This window comes from Bufo bufo, chromosome 6 (genome assembly GCF_905171765.1).
Source record: "Bufo bufo chromosome 6, aBufBuf1.1, whole genome shotgun sequence".
In the NCBI taxonomy this organism is placed as follows: Eukaryota; Metazoa; Chordata; class Amphibia; order Anura; family Bufonidae; genus Bufo; species Bufo bufo.
The window spans coordinates 73,803,698-73,822,761 of record NC_053394.1 but is presented as its reverse complement, the minus strand read 5'-3'; the positions used below and the strand labels follow the sequence as shown (position 1 = coordinate 73,822,761).

Below are 19,064 nucleotides of genomic sequence, written 5' to 3'. Positions count from 1 at the left end.
GTTAAACTTCAATAAAACGAGTTTAAAAAAATAATAATAATAATTGGTGGGCAGTGCGCTCCCCCCTCCATCATTGGTGGCAGCGGCAGTTCCGATCGGAGTCCCAGCAGTGTAATGCTGGGGCTCCGATCAGTTACCATGGCAGCCAGGACGCTACTGAAGTCCTGTCTGCCATGGTCAGTTACTCAGCAGCATTATACTTACATGCGCTGTGGCCGCCCGGCGCTCTTTCTTGTAACACACGTCTGTGCGGCGCATTGCTATATTAAAACTAATTATTTTATTACCGGGGAGGGGGGAGTTTGGGGGTGCACTGCCCACCAATGATTTTAATACTGGGAAGGTGGGGGGAGTTTGCACTGCCCGCCAATGATTTTAATACCGAGGGGGGGGACGGGGACGCGCACTGCCCCCCAATGATTTTAATACCGGGGGGGGGGGGGGAGGGGGGGGGGGCAATGCAAACATTGAAACATTGTAGAAACATTCCCGGCACCCGACCTCTGACAGGGAGCTGTGATCACATTAAGGCCTCGTTCACACCATGCAGCATTTTGGCCGGACCTCAGGCATAATTGTGCCTTGCGATCCCGTGCATCAGATCGCCTGCGGCTATGGCTACGGTGCCATTCACTTCAATGGATCGTCACGCCCACTCCTGCACCACAACATAGTGAGCCGGCCGCGATGTAGTGCATTCTGGACAGAATCATCTAGTGTGAACGAGGACTAAACTTAGAGTCATTTCACTGCACAAAGACTAGAACGCAAGCCAGCCACCTCCCTGCATAAGAAAGCGTGGCGGTGCATTGAAATATGGTTTTGATTTTAAATTATTTTTTGTATCGGGACAAGTAGATCGAGTCCCCGCTTTAGTCCATCGACAATTACGGTATTTTTTATTTTTATTTCCACACCCCTGTATGGGCTGTGCATGTCAGATGCATTACATATACACACACACACACATTTTGCATTTAAATGTATTTGGACATAACCAAGCTTATGCCAAAACAAGACTATCATTTTGCAAGTCTGGTATTATGGCCTTCCAGGACGTGATCATTAAAAGAGTCCAGTCATTACCTGCTGTAAAGTGCACAATTCCGAAGTTGAGAACAAAATCTGCAAGCTTGTTTGTCAGCAATGAGTGAGGGTAGAGAGGCAAGTTTAATTTCTCTGGTTCCGTTGTCAGATTTATGTACCACATTCTTTAAATAAAATGACAACTCATTTCTTATTTTTAATAATTCTGGAAAAAAAGAAGGTTCAGTCAATAGTGTAATAATGTAATTCATACATTAAATTTAGCAAATATAAAAAAAGGTATGTATTTAGAGCGTACCTACAATAATTCGCATAAAAAATCCTTAGCATAAGTATTTCAGTGTGTAAACCAGTAAACCTCTATAAACATAGGGGGTCATTTATCAAATTGGTGTAAAGTAGAACTGGCTTAGTTGCCCATAGCAACCAATCAGATTGCTCCTTTCATTTTCCAAAGGAGCTGTCCAAAATATAAGGTGGAATCTGATTGGCTGCTATGGACAACTAAGCCAGTTCTACTATACACCTGTTTAATAAATTACTCCCATAGTGCTTTATGCAATTTATTAGCTTCATTCATTTGCAGGCTGTGCACTCCATTTGATTATGGAACAGAATGTGAGGACTTTTGCAGCCCTTTACTTCCTCCCTGCTAATGTTAACTGCAGGAGCAGTCAGACATGGGTAAATATAAGGAATTATAAGCTCTTTATTAACTGGCATGTTCTCTCTACAAACAAAGTGCTGTGATTACAGCAGCCTCTGCACGATTCAGGCCACTAACAGCGGAGTGAGGAGAAAGGACAAATGTCATGTGATCACGGAAGTTATGTTACAAAGTATTTCTTAGAGGACTCGGACTTTAGACAGCGAGAGTTCTTCAGTTTTCTATGGACCACCATAAAAATTGTAGACAGCACAGAAGATTTGCTTAACAAGGGGACATGACCTATGTAATATAGGAAATAGCACAGAATATCGCCAAAATCTAAATTAGCAATTGCCATATAGTCATTTTACATACACATTGGGCACAAGTAGCCCAGAAAGTGGCCAACCCCTTTAGTGTACATAGGAACTCTCGTTAGCGATTATTTGGCAGTGCAATACCCGATAAACGAGCAAACGCGATGTAATTGCAGTGCTCTCCTCCTCTGACGATTGCCGGGAAGGAACGCGTCCCTCCTGACAATTGCCTAATAGGACTTTAAGATAGGTGGTCTAGACATGCACCAGATTTATCACAGTGGCTCAGGCCGGATAATGAATCTGGCACATGGCTACACAATTTTTTCCAACCTAATATTAACTATTGGTCATCACAACAGAATTTTACACTGGAGTAGTGGGGCAAATTTGGTGCATCTTAGACAACACCCTCACGTTGTGCTAGGCGAAAAGAATATCCCTAAAACTAGATGTGCCTAATTATCACCACTTTATGACAATATCTAGATCCTTTAAAAAATCTGCCACCTAGCATGTAACAAACCTCTTTTGTCCAGACGATTTGCAGGCACAGTGTACATATTTCCTGTTTTCAGATATAAAAGCAAGCCGGCTTCAGGATCTTCTCTCCTTTCTTGACTTAATAAAGTATACAAAATTACCTAAAAGACAAAAACAAGCAAACAATGTGAGTACCAGCAAAAAAAATTAAAGATGCAACTCATCAAATACGGCGAATATGCGAATAGCAGGCAGATGGCTGCTCAAACTCTACTCCTACCAGTAGAGTTCCTACTAGTAAAGACAGGACTAGGGAGAAGATAAAATGTGTTCTATTATGATGACACTGTCTCCAACACATTTAAATATGCACTGTTACAAGCTGTGACAACTATGCGCTGTTTGAGGAGGCCTTGGTGCTCCGGTGAGCGCTGACGCCATCTCGCCCTAGACTAGTGACGTCACGTGGCCTAGGCAAACTCAGTCCCATTCCAGTGAATGGAGCTGGGAAGCAATACCAAGCACCACTGCTATACAATGTATGGCACTGTGCATGTGCTTATTGGAGAACCGCGGCCTCCTGAAACAGCTCATCAGATACTGAAAATCCCTTTTTAATATAGCAATGGTAAAAGACCTGCACCATCAGAAGATGGTGGGCACTTGTTCAGGTGTTAAAGTAAGGATATTAGTAACACATCTTCACAGAGGTACATTAGTAATTACCATAACACCCACTGAACAGAAAAGGACATCTTTGTAACTCACCACTCTAATATAAAAGGAGTAATCCCACCTTACACTTTTTGGCACATGATCCCCTGACCACAATCCTGCTACCTCTTGGCAGAGAATGTAGAAAGCCATCCATGGGTTCTGAAGAGGAGTGACCCACATCTACAAGACATTTTTGCGAATCCTGTGGATTGCCTTAAATGTCTAATGTGAGAACGCCCCCTCAAAGAGAGCTGCCAAAGTGACAGGTTATCTTTAAAAGAGACTCTCACCTTTGAAATCCCCTAAACTGCAATAATCGGTAAACAGTTTAAAATATGCCTATACCTAATGCACCATTTTCTACTTCCTATCACTTGCATACCTCTGCTATTTGCCTACAAATGGGCCACGTGGCCCTTGCCGTTATGTAAAGATGTCTCCTAAGCTTGCACAATATAATCACGAACAGTCCTAAGGCTCATTCACCAGCATGCACGGCCCGCTATACGGCACACAGGGAGGGGAATGCAAGTGGTTAGAAAAAATATATATATTATAGATTCGGAATCAGAAGCTTTTAATGTAAAACTATTTACAAATTAATGTCATTTGGGGGGGCAGGGGGGGGATTTGGTTCAGAGGTGACATATAACTGGAAAACCCTTTAAGACATTTTGTTTCACCGAACTGTGAATAACTATCCACAGTCAGACACAGCACATCTATGACAGCAGATCCTTAACTTTAATTACAACCCACCTGGCTCCTGTGTTCTATTGAGTTTGATTCTTTACCAGTCTTCAGTTCAAGTGGCATTATTTTAACAGATTTTGATTTCTGATGTATCTTCACTTTGGCAGTTACATCAATTTTTCCCTTTAGGCCAAATCTAGGTGACCAAACATTTTCCTCAATGTCCAGGAACTCAGACACCTGAACAGCTCTTGTATCTGTAATGCTTCCAGCAGATCTAATAAAAATAAGAACGCCAAGAATGTAAAATTTTATATAGGCAGTGTTATTCATCCTGACCTTCATGCAACTAGAAACCAGAAATAAGTCTAATTAAAGTCCCATAACCCAGGTAATCCACTCATCTAGCATTATGATGGTCAAATACCAAACAATTGGAATATCCAATATTAATATCTATGACTCTGCAACAAAATGTGATGAGCACAGCTGATCGTGGGGGGTATCGGACCCCCACGACTTGATACTGATGACTTATCCTGAGGATAAGTCTTCAATATCCAAATACTGGAAATAAGTTTAAAGGACCCCGAGTTACAGTCTGTATTTAAGGCCAGAGCTGCATTCACAATCCTGAAGGCCACAGACTTGAGATCCTCCAGCATTCCTTGTTGGTCCAATGTCTGCACCGACCTTGCTGTCAACCTGTATTTATGCCAGCTGTAACTAGTGTTTAGAACCGCAGACAAAGTTTGTCATTTTTAAAGGATTCTTGCTGTCAAAACAATGGAACCCCCATTAAAAGTCAATGGTGTCTGGTGACCATTGTTTGGATTCACTGTGTGACAATTTTGAAATAGCGTCTTGGATTACATTAAAAGCTGAAGCCATGATGCAAATGTGAACGAAGCTTAAAAACTGCTTGTGAAAATATTTATGGTGAGCTTACGTGCCAAGTGTCCTCTTCGTTTGTGACACAGGTGTCATATAGTCATTTGTCCATCTTTGGAATGATGGAAGATATTCCTCAATTTCTTGGAAAACGTCAGCTTGATTTAAGTTTAATTGGTACCTGGTGAAAAAGAAAAACATGCATTAAAAAAATAAAAAATAAAAATAAAAAAAATAGAAATTTACCAGGAACAAATTTGCAAAGTTCGGGAGATTTATCAAAACTGGTGTAAAGGAAAATTGGCTCAGTTGCCCATAGCAACTAATCAGATTCCACCAAAGGAGCTCTGAAAAATGAAAGGTGGAGTCTGATTGGTTGCTATGGGCAACTGAGCCAATTTTCCTTTTACACCAGTTTTGATAAATCTCCCCAAATGTGGTACATCCTAAATATTCACCTACAGCATTGAGATTTTTCTCTTCTTCCTATAAATCCATACTTTGACATGCTTTAGCAGATTACAAAAAAGAAAAGGTGCACATAAGACTATTAAAAATTCATTATACAGAAAAAAAACACACACCACATATACAGGTGAAACTCGAAAAATTAGAATATTGTGCAAAAGTTCATTTATTTCAGTACTGCAACTTAAAATTAGAACATTGTGAAAATGTTCAATATTCTAGGCTCAAAGTGTCTCACTCTAGTCAGCTAACTAATCCATACCCCCTGAGCAAAGGGGACCTGAGATTGTGACTTTGGGGTTTCATAAGCTGTAAGCCATAATCATCCAAATTATACCAAATAAAGGCTTGAAATATCTCACTTTGCATGTAATGAGTCTATCTCATATGTTAGTATCACCTTTTAAGTTGCATTACTGAAATAAATGAATTTAGCACGATATTCTAATTTTTCGAGTTTCACCTGTAATGTACAAACTATTGATCCCCCCACAATGTGTTCCACACGACGCATTATCGAGAACTCCCCCACCAGTTAGACAAACTGCCATTCCCAACCAAATACTGCATTAGGAACTGTAAAGCCTCATTCACACATCAGTATTCCACGGACATGTGCTGTAAGTGTTCTCAACGGACGGCACATATACCCATTCATTTTAATGTGCGTATTCACACATCAGATTTTTACTACAGTCTGTGGGTCCGTGTTTTTAGCAAGGAAGCATGATCTATTTTGTCTGTGTTCACGGATCCTTTATGCCCATTATAGTCTATGGGTCCATGAAAACCACGGATGCCATCTGTGTTTCGAGGATCATTAGGAAGAGATGCACTGAAAATAAATTTTCAGCTGTTTAGTGTCAGTGAAACATGGATGACACACGGACAGCAAAAAAAGGGACACATGGACCAAACACTGATCCTTCACGGACATCACGAATTTGAGCACAGACACGTGTGAATGAGGCTTAACACTGCTTTGGTAGGGTGTGTTCGGTGTCATACAAGAGGCAGTTATGTGGGTCCCAGCAGTTGGAGCCCAACTGATCAGCCATTTTTGCAGTACCTATATGCCCGTTAAATAGGGTTACATGGGGCCTCATTCATGGAAACTGTCCAATAGAAAAAAGGCCTTTGTGCCTATGGTAACTAATCAGAGCTCAGCTTTAAAGGGGTATTCCGGTAATTAGAGGTTATCCCCTATCCACAGGATAGGAGCTATCAGACAGCTGGGTCAGCCATGATAACAAGAACCGTATCCCCTGCAGCCCCCTTGAAATAAATGGAGTGGCTGGTCGGGCACGCGTGCAGCCGCTCCATTCACCTCTATGGGGATTCTAAAGCTAGCCAAGCGCTGTACTCAGCTATCTCCAGAACTCCCATAGAAATTAATGGGGTCGCAGCGTGGGCGGCAAGTGTGAGGAAACTGAATTCTGAATTGCAAAAAAATTTAAATCGGCTGCAAGTGTGAACCAGCTTACATCAAAGCAGCTGCTTTAAGGGTCACTCCATTTTCTCACACGTTTAAACTGTATATGCAGCCAAAAGGGAGGCCATCTGCTGATCATGTGCTATAAATGTACCACACATCTGCAGAACTGATTATATGAGCATTCCCTACCTATTAAGATGGGGTCACTCATCACACAGGAATCTAATCCACTACTTACATTTCTTTCAGATATTTGGGTCCATAAACAGTCTGGAGAGCGAGGTTTTGCAAAACTTTCTCCCCAAAACCACAAGTTGTTGCTTTCTGGAAGACGTCATGCAACATTGTACCAATCAACATTTGCCTTGAACCTTTTTCACAAACCTAAAAGCAATGAGCAAAGCATCATTATGTGTCATGTCTTCTGCCTCGTACAATGTCACAGTCTAGGGCTAGGCGATTAATCTAATTAATTTGTTTTTGAGGCATCTGACAATTCTGTTTGTTACAGATTCTGGGCCGCCCGCCCACCGTGTCATCTTGCCTGGCCTATGTGTAGTAAGCCCTGCACTACCGATAATTGTATATGTAGTAACCTCAGCACTGCTAATAATATATATATATATATATATATATATATATATATATATATATATATACACACACACACACACATATACACACACACACACACACACACACACACACATACATATACACTGCTCAAAAAAATAAAGGGAACACTTAAACAACACAATGTAACTCAGACCATTTCTCAGTTCCTATGCTTCCTGGCTGATGTTTTGGTCACTTTTGAATGCTGGCGGTGCTTTCACTCTAGTGGTAGCATCAGACGGAGTCTACAACCCACACAAGTGGCTCAGGTAGTGCAGCTTATCCAGGAAGGCACATCAATGCGAGCTGTGCCAAGAAGGTTTGCTGTGTCTGTCAGCGTAGTGTCCAGAGAATGGAGGCGCTACCAGGAGACAGGCCAGTACATCAGGAGACGTGGAGGAGGCCGTAGGAGGGCAACAACCCAGCAGCAGGACCGCTACCTCCGCCTTTGTGCAAGGAGGAACAGGAGGAGCACTGCCAGAGCCCTGCAAAATGACCTCCAGCAGGCCACAAATGTGCATGTGTCTGCTCAAACGGTCACAAACAGACTCCATGAGGGTGATATGAGGGCCCGACGTCCACAGGTGGGGGTTGTGCTTACAGCCCAACACCGTGCAGGACGTTTGGCATTTGCCAGAGAACACCAAGATAGGCAAATTCGCCACTGGCGCCCTGTGCTCTTCACAGATGAAAGCAGGTTCACACTGAGCACATGTGACAGACGTGACATAGTCTGGAGACACCGTGGAGAACGTTCTGCTGCCTGCAACATCCTCCAGCATGACCGGTTTGGCATTGTGTCAGTAATGGTGTGGGGTGGCATTTCTTTGGAGGGCCGCACAGCCCTCCATGTGCTCGCCAGAGGTAGCCTGACTGCCATTAGGTACCGAGATGAGATCCTCAGACCCCTTGTGAGACCATATGCTGGTGCGGTTGGCCCTGGGTTCCTCCTAATGCAAGACAATGCTAGACCTCATGTGGCTGGAGTGTGTCAGCAGTTCCTGCAAGACAAAGGCATTGATGCTATGGACTGGCCCGCCCGTTCCCCAGACCTGAATCCAATTGAGCACATCTGGGACATCATGTCTCGCTCTATCCACCAACGTCACGTTGCACCACAGACTGTCCAAGAGTTGGCAGATGCTTTAGTCCAGGTCTGGGAGGAGATCCCTCAGGAGACAGTCCGCCACCTCATCAGGAGCATGCACAGGTGTTGTAGGGAGGTCATACAGGCACGTGGAGGCCACACACACTACTGAGCCTCATTTTGACTTGTTTTAAGGACATTACATCAAAGTTGGATCAGCCTGTAGTGTGTTTTTCCACTTTAATTTTGAGTGTGACTCCAAATCCAGACCTCCATGGGTTGAAAATCTTGATTTCCATTTTTTTTATTTTTGTGTGATTTTGTTGTCAGTACATTCAACTATGTAAAGAACAAAGTATTTCAGAAGAATATTTAATTAACTCAGATCTAGGATGTGTTATTTTTGTGTTCCCTTTATTTTAGAGGAAGGCTCTTGTGAGCCGAAACGTCGCAAGTTTGCCATACTATGGGTGATTAAACACTTTATTTCACCATTATTCTGGAGTGCAGTCCTACTTTCTTCGTTTATATATATATATATATTATATACATACATACATACATACATACATACATATATACACACATACACTGTGTGTGAAATATATACACACACACACACACTATAATAAATAAATATATAATGCAGGGGTTACTACACAGACCAGGCAAATCAATTTGACGATTCTGTAGTAACCCCCAAACTGCCATAGAGACACACACTAGCAGTTCATGGGTTACTGTACACAGACCGGGAGTGCAGAGGTTTAACCCCTTAAGGACCAGGCCATTTTTTGCATGTGTGAATAAACTTTAAAACACTTTTACTTATCCAGGCCATTCTGAGATTGTTTTTAGTCACATATTGTACTTCATGACACAGGTAAAATGGAGTTAACAAAAAATTCATTTTTATGTACCGTATTTTTCGCCCTATAAGACGCACCGGCCTATAAGACGCACCTAGGTTTTTGAGGAGGAAAATAAGAAAAAAAATATTTTGAACCAAAAGGTGTGCTTTTGGTGGGTTTTGAACTAATTGTGGTCTGTGGATGGCACTGTTATGGGGGATCTGTGGGTGACGCACTGTTATGGGGGATCTGTGGGTGACGCACTGTTATGGGGGATCTGTGGGTGACGCACTGTTATGGGGGATCTGTGGGTGACGCACTGTTATGGGGGATCTGTGGGTGACGCACTGTTATGGGGGATCTGTGGGTGACGCACATGGGGGATCTGTGGGTGACGCACATGGGGGATCTGTGGGTGACGCACATGGGGGATCTGTGGGTGACGCACATGGGGGATCTGTGGGTGACGCACATGGGGGATCTGTGGGTGACGCACATGGGGGATCTGTGGGTGACGCACATGGGGGATCTGTGGGTGACGCACATGGGGGATCTGTGGGTAGCTCTTATTGGGCTCTCTGGATGGCACTGTTATGAGGATCTGTGTATGACAGTTATGGGGGGGGATCTGTGGATGACACATATATAGCATCTTATGCTATGTGTCATCCACAGATCCCCTCCATAACAGTGTCCCTGTAGTGAATGACCCTTAATACACGCTGGGGGCTGGCATCTGCTTTTATAATGACAGCGGGGCCCGTGCAGTGACTGTATTCTACTACACGGGCCCCGCTCACTGTATAATCCTATGTCTAATAGTTAATTGTAATTGTATGTAATCACATAAGGAGCGCTGTGTATTACCGGTACTTACAACTAGAAGCGGTAGGTAGCAGAGAGAGGAGGGAGGAGGGAGAAGGCAGGCCGGGAGGACGGACGCTGGCAGCGTGAGTCATACGTCATGCGCCCAGTCCACGTCGCCTGCTTCATTCATTCATAAAGTGGGCGGCGCAGCCGCATGACGTATGACTCACGCTGCCAGCGTCCGTCCTCCCGGCCTGCCTTCTCCCTCCTCCCTCCTCTCTCTGCTACCTACCGCTTCTAGTTGTAAGTACCGGTAATACACAGCGCTCCTTATGTGATTACATACAATTACAATTAACTATTAGACATAGGATTATACAGTGAGCGGGGCCCGTGTAGTAGAATACAGTCACTGCACGGGCCCCGCTGTCATTATAAAAGCAGATGCCGGCCCCCAGTCCCGCCTCCCTCACAGCTGATACACCCGCCGCACGGCATCGCGGCGGGTGTATCATTGAAAACCCGGCAAAATCGGCAGCATTCGCCGTATAAGACTCACTGCTATTTTCCCCCCACTTTTGGGGGGGGAAAAGTGCATCTTATACGGCGAAAAATACGGTATATTAAAAAAAAAAATAATAATAAATTTACTAAAAATTTGGAAATTTAGCAAATTTCAATTTCTCTACTTTTATAATAGATAGTAATACCTCCAAAAATAGTTATTACTTTACATTCCCCATATGTCTACTTCATGTTTGGATCATTTTGGGAATGCAATTTTTTGGGGACGTTACAAGGCTTAGAAGTTTAGAATCAAATCTAGAAAATTTCTAAAACCCACTTTTTCAGGACCAGTTCAGGTCTGAAGTCACTTTGGGTGGTTTCTATTATGTAAGCCTCACAAAGATGACCCCATTTTACAAACTACACCCCTCAAGGTATTCAAACCTGGATTTTACAAAAACTTTGTTAACCCTTTAGGCGTTCCACAAGTATTATTGGAAAATAGAGATAAAATTTCCAAATTTCACTTTTTTGGCAGATTTTCCATTTGAATCAATTTTTTTTAATCAATTTTTTTCCAGTTCCAAAGCAAGGGTTAACAGCCAAACAAAACTCAATACACTGCGTCCAGAATTATTAGGCAAATGAGCATTTTGACCACATCATCCTTTATTTATGCATGTTGTCTTACTCCAAGCTGTATAGGCTCGAAAGCCTTCTACCAATTAAGCATATTAGGTGATGTGCATCTCTGTAATGAGAAGGGGTGTGGTCTAATGACATCAACACCCTATATTAGGTGTGCATAATTATTAGGCAACTTCCTTTCCTTTGGCAAAATGGGTCAAAAGAAGGACTTGACAGGCTCAGAAAAGTCAAAAATAGTGAGATATCTTGCAGAGGGATGCAGCACTCTTAAAATTGCAAAGCTTCTGAAGCGTGATCATCGAACAATCAAGCGTTTCATTCAAAATAGTCAACAGGGTCGCAAGAAGCGTGTGGAAAAACCAAGGCGCAAAATAACTGCCCATGAACTGAGAAAAGTCAAGCGTGCAGCTGCCAAGATGCCACTTGCCACCAGTTTGGCCATATTTCAGAGCTGCAACATCACTGGAGTGCCCAAAAGCACAAGGTGTGCAATACTCAGAGACATGGCCAAGGTAAGAAAGGCTGAAAGACGACCACCACTGAACAAGACACACAAGCTGAAACGTCAAGACTGGGCCAAGAAATATCTCAAGACTGATTTTTCTAAGGTTTTATGGACTGATGAAATGAGAGTGAGTCTTGATGGGCCAGATGGATGGGCCCGTGGCTGGATTGGTAAAGGGCAGAGAGCTCCAGTCCGACTCAGACGCCAGCAAGGTGGAGGTGGAGTACTGGTTTGGGCTGGTATCATCAAAGATGAGCTTGTGGGGCCTTTTCGGGTTGAGGATGGAGTCAAGCTCAACTCCCAGTCCTACTGCCAGTTTCTGGAAGACACCTTCTTCAAGCAGTGGTATAGGAAGAAGTCTGCATCCTTAAAGAAAAACATGATTTTCATGCAGGACAATGCTCCATCACACGCGTCCAAGTACTCCACAGCGTGGCTGGCAAGAAAGGGTATAAAAGAAGAAAATCTAATGACATGGCCTCCTTGTTCACCTGATCTGAACCCCATTGAGAACCTGTGGTCGATCATCAAATGTGAGATTTACAAGGAGGGAAAACAGTACACCTCTCTGAACAGTGTCTGGGAGGCTGTGGTTGCTGCTGCACGCAATGTTGATGGTGAACAGATCAAAACACTGACAGAATCCATGGATGGCAGGCTTTTGAGTGTCCTTGCAAAGAAAGGTGGCTATATTGGTCACTGATTTGTTTTTGTTTTGTTTTTGAATGTCAGAAATGTATATTTGTGAATGTTGAGATGTTATATTGGTTTCACTGGTAAAAATAAATAATTGAAATGGGTATATATTTGTTTTTGTTAAGTTGCCTAATAATTATGCACAGTAATAGTCACCTGCACACACAGATATCCCCCTAAAATAGCTAAAACTAACAACAAACTAAAAACTACTTCCAAAAATATTCAGCTTTGATATTAATGAGTTTTTTGGGTTCATTGAGAACATGGTTGTTGTTCAATAATAAAATTAATCCTCAAAAATACAACTTGCCTAATAATTCTGCACTCCCTGTATTTATGGCCCCGATTCTGTCGTTTACAGAAATACCTCATATGTGGTTGTAAACTACTGTACGGGCACACGGCAGGGCGCAGATGGAAAGGAATACCATACGGTTTTTGGAAGGCAGATTTTGCTAGACTGTTTTTTTTACACCATGTCCCATTTGAAGCCCCCCTGATGCACCCCTAGAGTAGAAACTCGAAAAAAGTGAACCCATTTTGGAAACTACGGGATAGGGTGGCAGTTTTGTTAGTATTATTTTAGGGTACATATGATTTTTGGTTGCTCTATATTACACTTTTTGTGAGGCAAGGCAACAAGAAATAGCTGTTTTGGCACAGTTTTTATTTTTTGTTATTTACAACATTCATCTGACAGGTTAGATCATGTGGTATTTTTATAGAGCAAGTTGTCACGGACGCGACAATACCAAATATAATTTTTTTTAGTTATTTGTTTGTTTTACATAAAGCATATAAAAAATAAATAAAATGATTCTCCACATTCTGAAAGCCATAGTTTTATTTTTTGGGCGACTCTTGTGTAGGGGCTAATTTTTTTCGGGATGAGATGACGGTTTGATTGGCACTATTTTGGGGTGCGTAAGCCTTTTTGATCGCTTGCTATTACACTTTATGTGAAGTAAGGTGACAAAAAATGGCTTTATTTACACAGTTTTTTTTTACGGTATTAAACTGCGGGGTTAGGTCATGTGATATTTTTATAGAGCAGGTTATTACAGATGCGGCGATACCCAATACGTCTACTTTTTTTTATTATTTAAGTTTTAAACAATTATTTCATTTTTGAAACAAAAAAAAAAATCATGTTTTAGTGTCTCCATATTCTGAGCCATAGTTTTTTTTATTTTTTGGGCGATTGGCTTTTTGTGATGTAAGGTGATGTACGCCCTGTGTCCGTAAGAAGTTAATATACAGTGGATATAAAAAGTCTACACACCCCTGTTAAAATGTCAGCTTTCTGTGATGCAAAAAAATGAGACAAAGATAAATCATTTCAGAACTTTTTCCACCTCTAATGTGACCTATAAACTGTACAACTCAATTGAAAAACAAACTAAAATCCTTTAGGTAGAGGGAAGAAAAAAATATAAAAGCAAAATATGGTTGCATAAATGTGCACACCCTTAAACTAATACTTTGTTGAAGCACCTTTTGATTTTATTACAGCACTCAGTCTTTTTGGGTAGGAGTCTATCAGCATGGCACATTTTGACTTAGCAAGATTTGCCCACTCTTCTTTGCAAAAACACTCTAAATCTGTCAGATTACGAGGGCATCTCCTGTGCACAGCCCTCTTCAGATCACCCCACAGTATTTCAAATCGGATTCAGGTCCAGTTCCAGCTGAAGAAAAACAGCCACTTGGCATGATGCTGCCACCACCATGCTTCACTGTGGGTATGGTGTTCTTTTGGTGATGTGCAGTGTTGTTTTTGCGCCAAACATATCTTTTGGAATTATGGCCAAAAAGTTCAACCTTGGTTTTAATCAGACCATAACACCTTTTCCCACATGCTTTTGGGAGACTTCAGATGTGTTTTTGCAAAATGTAGCCTGGCTTGGATGTTTTTCTTCGTTAGAAAAGGCTTTCGTCTTGCCACTCTACCCCATAGCCCAGACATATGAAGAATACTGGAGATTGTTGTCACATTTACCACACAGCCAGTACTTGCCAGATATTCCTGCAGCTCCTTTAATGTTGCTGTAGGCCTCTTGGTAGCCTCCCAGACCAGTTTTCTTCTCGTCTTTTCATCAATTTTGGAGGGACGTCCAGTTCTTGGTAATGTCACTGTTGTGCCATATTTTCTCCACTTGATGATGACTGTCTTCACTGTGTTCCATGGTATATCTAATGCCTTGGAAATTCTTTTGTACCCTTCTCCTGACTGATACCTTTTAACATGGAGATCTCTCTGATGCTTTGGAAGCTCTCTGTGGACCATGGCTTTTGCTGTGGGATGCGACTAAGAACATTTCAGGAAAGACCAACTGGAGCAGCTAAATTTTATTTGGGGTAAATCAGAGGAACTTTAAATGATGGCAGGTGTATGCTGACTCCTATCTAACATGATTTTGAATGTGATTGCTTAATTCTGAACATAGCTACATCCCCAGTTATAAGAGGGTGTGCACACTTGTGCAACCACATTATTTTAGTTTTATTTGTTTTCTTCCCTCCACCTAAAAGATTTCAGTTTGTTTTTTAATTGAGTTGTACAGTTTATAAGTCACATTAAAAGGTGGGAAAAGTTCTGAAATTATTTATCTTTGTCTCATTTTTTTTTAGGCCTCATGCACACGACAGTTTTTTTTTAAGGTCCGCAAAAACGGGGTCTGTGACCGTTTTTTCATCCGTGGGTCTTCCTTGATTTTTGGAGGATCCACGGACATAAAAAAAAAGTCGTTTTGGTGTCCGCCTGGCCATGCGGAGCCAAACGGATCCGTCCTGAATTACAATGCAAGTCAATGGGGACGGATCTGTTTGACGTTGACACAATATGGTGCAATTGCAAACGGATCCGTCCCCATTGACTTTCAATGTAAAGTCTGGAGTCCCTTTTATACCATCGGATCTGAGTTTTCTCCAATCCGATGGTATATTTTAACTTGAAGCGTCCCCATCACCATGGGAACGCCTCTATGTTAGAATATACAATCGGATTTGAGTTAGATCGTGAAACTCAGATCCGACAGTATATTCTAACACAGAGGCGTTCCCATGGTGATGGGGACGCTTCAGGTTAGAATATACTAAAAGAACTGTGTACATGACTGCCCCTGCTGCCTGGCAGCAGGGGGCAGACCCCCCCCCCCCCTGTATTTAACTCATTGGTGGCCAGTGCGGCCGCCCCCCCCCTCCCCTGTAGTTAACACATTGGTGGCCAGTGTGGCCGGCCCCCCATCCCTCCCCTGTAGTACTGTAGATTCATTGGTGGCCAGTGGGCCCCCCCCTCCCCCTCCTAATTAAAATCTCCCCCCCTATCATTGGTGGAAGCGGAGAGTACCGATCGGAGTCCCAGTTTAACCGCTGGGGCTCCGATCGGTAACCATGGCAACCAGGACGCTACTTCAGTCCTGGTTGCCATGGTTACTTAGCAATTTTTAGAAGCATTATACTTACCTGCGAGCTGCGATGTCTGACCGGCCGGGCGCTCCTCCTACTGGTAAGTGAAAGGTCTGTGCGGCGCATTGCTTAGGAGCGCCTGGCCGGACACACACATCGCAGCTCGCAGGTAAGTATAATGCTTCTAAAAATTTCTAAGTAACCATGGCAACCAGGACTGCAGTAGTGTCCTGGTTGCCATGGTTACCGATCGGAGCCCCATCAATTAAACTGGGACTCCGATCGGTACTCTCCGCTGCCACCAATGATAGGGGGGGAGATTTTAATTAGGATGGGGAGGGAGGGGGGGCCCACTGGCCACCAATGAATCTACAGTACTACAGGGGAGGGAGTGGGGGCCGACCGCACTGGCCACCAATGTGTTAACTACAGGGGAGGGAGGGGGGGCCGGCCGCACTGGCCACCAATGTGTTAAATACAAGGGAGGGAGGGGGGGCCCACTGGCCACCAATGAATTTAAAACTGGGGAGGGAGGGGGGTGTGCCCCCTCCTGCCTGGCAGCACATGATCTCTTACAGGGGGCTATGATACGCACAATTAACCCCTCAGGTGCAGCACCTGAGGGGTTAATTGTGCGGATCACAGCCCCCTGTAAGAGATCAAGTGCTGCCAGGCAGCAGTCATGTATACAGTTCAAAGTATATTCTAACTAGAAGCGTCCCCATCACTATGGGAATGCCTCTGTGTTAGAATATACTGTCGGATCTGAGTTTTCACGAAGTGAAAACTCAGCTCTGAAAAAGCTTTTATGCAGACGGATCAGCGGATCCGTCTGTGTGAAAGTAGCCTACGGCCACGGACCACAGACGCGGATGCCAATCTTGTGTGCATCCGTGTTTTTTCACTGACCCATTGACTTGAATGGGTCCGTGAACCGTTGTCCGTCAAAAAAATAGAACAGGTCATATTTTGTTCATAAGTCAAATCAGGCACTTTTTTTAAAGCACTAATCACTAGCCAAAAGGACAGGATATTAGAGGACATCTTTCTAATAAGGTTACAGAAAGCAGTAAAATCTCAAGTGGCTCTAAACTCATTCCATACTCATTAAAACTAAATTGCATGGTGTTCTACATAGGAAATGCAACTTGGACACGTTTGTCTTAATATATATATTATTTTTTTTTCTGTGCATGTAGATGCTTAAATATCAAATTCAACATTCAAAACAGGGTACAGTTGTCAGAGAACCCGGTGATGATCTCCTTTAATGAATAATTAAACTGTTGCTCAGGCTAATAAAACTTGTCCCTAAAGCAGTCTGATTGTCTGCTCTGGAATGTTTTTTACTCTTTAACCCCTTCCCGACCTTTGACGTACTGTTACGTCATGGGAACCACTGAGTTCCCGCAATTTGACGTAATAGTACGCTATAGTGATCGCGCGGGCACTGGAGCGGTGCGCGCGTGATCACTGCAGGGGCCCGGCAGTCCGTGGTAGCCGGGCCCCTGCTGTATCCGCCGGCATCTCTGTAAAAGCCGATGCCGGCGGATTAACCCCTTCTATGCCGCAGACCGCAACATAGAAGAGGTTTGTGTCAGGTGAGGGAGAGCATCGAGTCCCCGCACTGCTGTGGCGGGGACCCGATGCGACACAAGGCAGCCCGATGCCGTGCAGAGGCTGCCCAATGCCTTGCACGGCATCGGGAACTGCCTTCTACAGGAGCCGAGGAGATCCAGCCTCAGGCTGGGTTTCCTAGGCAACCTGTTACTGTATGACTCAGTGTCCTACACTAACAGGCAATGCATTACAATACAGATGTATTGTAATGCATTGCAGAGGGAATCAGACCCCCAAAAGTGAATAAATAAATAAAAAAAGTCATAAAGTAAAGTAAAAAAAAGTTAAGTGTTTTTAATAAAATAATAAAGTAAAAAAGAAAAAAAAAAAAAAGCCTTTTCCCCCTTATTTTATAATAAAAAACTGAAAAAAACTAAAAACAAAACCCACACATATTAGGTATTGCCACGTCCGTAATGACCGGCTCTATAAATATATCACATGATCCACCCTGTCCGATAAACACCATAAAAAAATAAAAAATAAAAAAAGTGTAAAAAAGCAAGTTTTGTCACCTTACATCACAAAAAGTGCAACACCAAGCGATCCAAAAGGCGTATGCCCCCCAAAATGGTATCAATAAAACAGTCACCTCATCCAGCAAACAATGAGCCCCTACCTAAGTAAATCGCCTAAAAAATAAAAAAACTATAGCTCTCAGAACATGGAGACACTAAAACATAATTTTTTTTGTGTCAAAACTGCTATTATTGTGCTAAAGTGAAAAAACAAAACAAAAAACTATACATATTAGGTATCGCCACGTCCGTAACAAACAGCTTTATAAAAATATCACATGACCTAACCACTCAGGTGAACACCGTAAAAAAAAAAAAAAAAGCCATTTTGTCACATTACATCACAAAAAGTGCAACACCAAGCGATCAAAAAGGCGTATGCCACTAAAATTTTTTGGTAAATTTGGTAATTTTTTTATGAATAAAAATGTTTTTTTTTTTTTACTTCTTTTTACCACTGTCATGAAGTACAATATGTGACGAGAAAACAATCTCAGAATGGCCTGTATAAGTAAAAGCGTTTTAAAGTTACCACATAAAGTGACATGTCAGATTTGCAAAAAATGGCCTGGGCAGGAAGGTGAAAACAGGCCCGGGGTTGAAGGGGTTAAGTGAGCTCTGCTCTGCTTTAGGCTGGGTTCACACGGGCGTTGCGGGAAAATGTGCGGGTGTGTTGTGGGAACACCCGCGATTTTTCCGCGCGAATGCAAAACATTGTAATGCGTTTTGCACTCGCGTGAGAAAAATCGTGCATGTTTGGTACCCAAACCCGAACTTCTTCACAGAAGTTCGGGCTTGGGATCGGTGTTCTGTGGATTGTATTATTTCCCCTTATAACATAGTTATAAGGGAAAATAATAGCATTCTGAATACAGAATGCATAGTAAACTAGTGCTGGAGGGGTTAAAAAAAATTATAAAAAAATTTAACTCACCTTAGTCCACTTGATCGCGTAGCCCGGCTTCTCCTTCTGTCTCCTTCGCTGAACAGGACCTGTGGTGAGCATTAATTACAGGTAAAGGACCTTTGGTGACGTGACTCCGGTCATCACATGATCCATCACCATGGTAAAAGATAATGTGATGGATCATGTGATGAC

General features: G+C 42.8%; 1 protein-coding gene across 1 annotated transcript in view; it reads right to left on the bottom strand.

Moving 5' to 3' along the window:
• The window catches only part of DNA2 (DNA replication helicase/nuclease 2), a 111,302-nt gene that overhangs the window by 50,270 nt on the left and 41,968 nt on the right, over positions 1-19,064 (bottom strand). The window contains exons 4-8 of the mRNA XM_040435634.1: positions 6,939-7,084; positions 4,856-4,978; positions 3,973-4,183; positions 2,540-2,657; positions 1,087-1,252 (exon numbers count right to left, since the gene is read on the bottom strand). Of these exons, the coding sequence (XP_040291568.1) occupies positions 1,087-1,252; positions 2,540-2,657; positions 3,973-4,183; positions 4,856-4,978; positions 6,939-7,084 (764 nt within the window). The remainder of the gene's footprint in view (positions 1-1,086; positions 1,253-2,539; positions 2,658-3,972; positions 4,184-4,855; positions 4,979-6,938; positions 7,085-19,064) is intronic.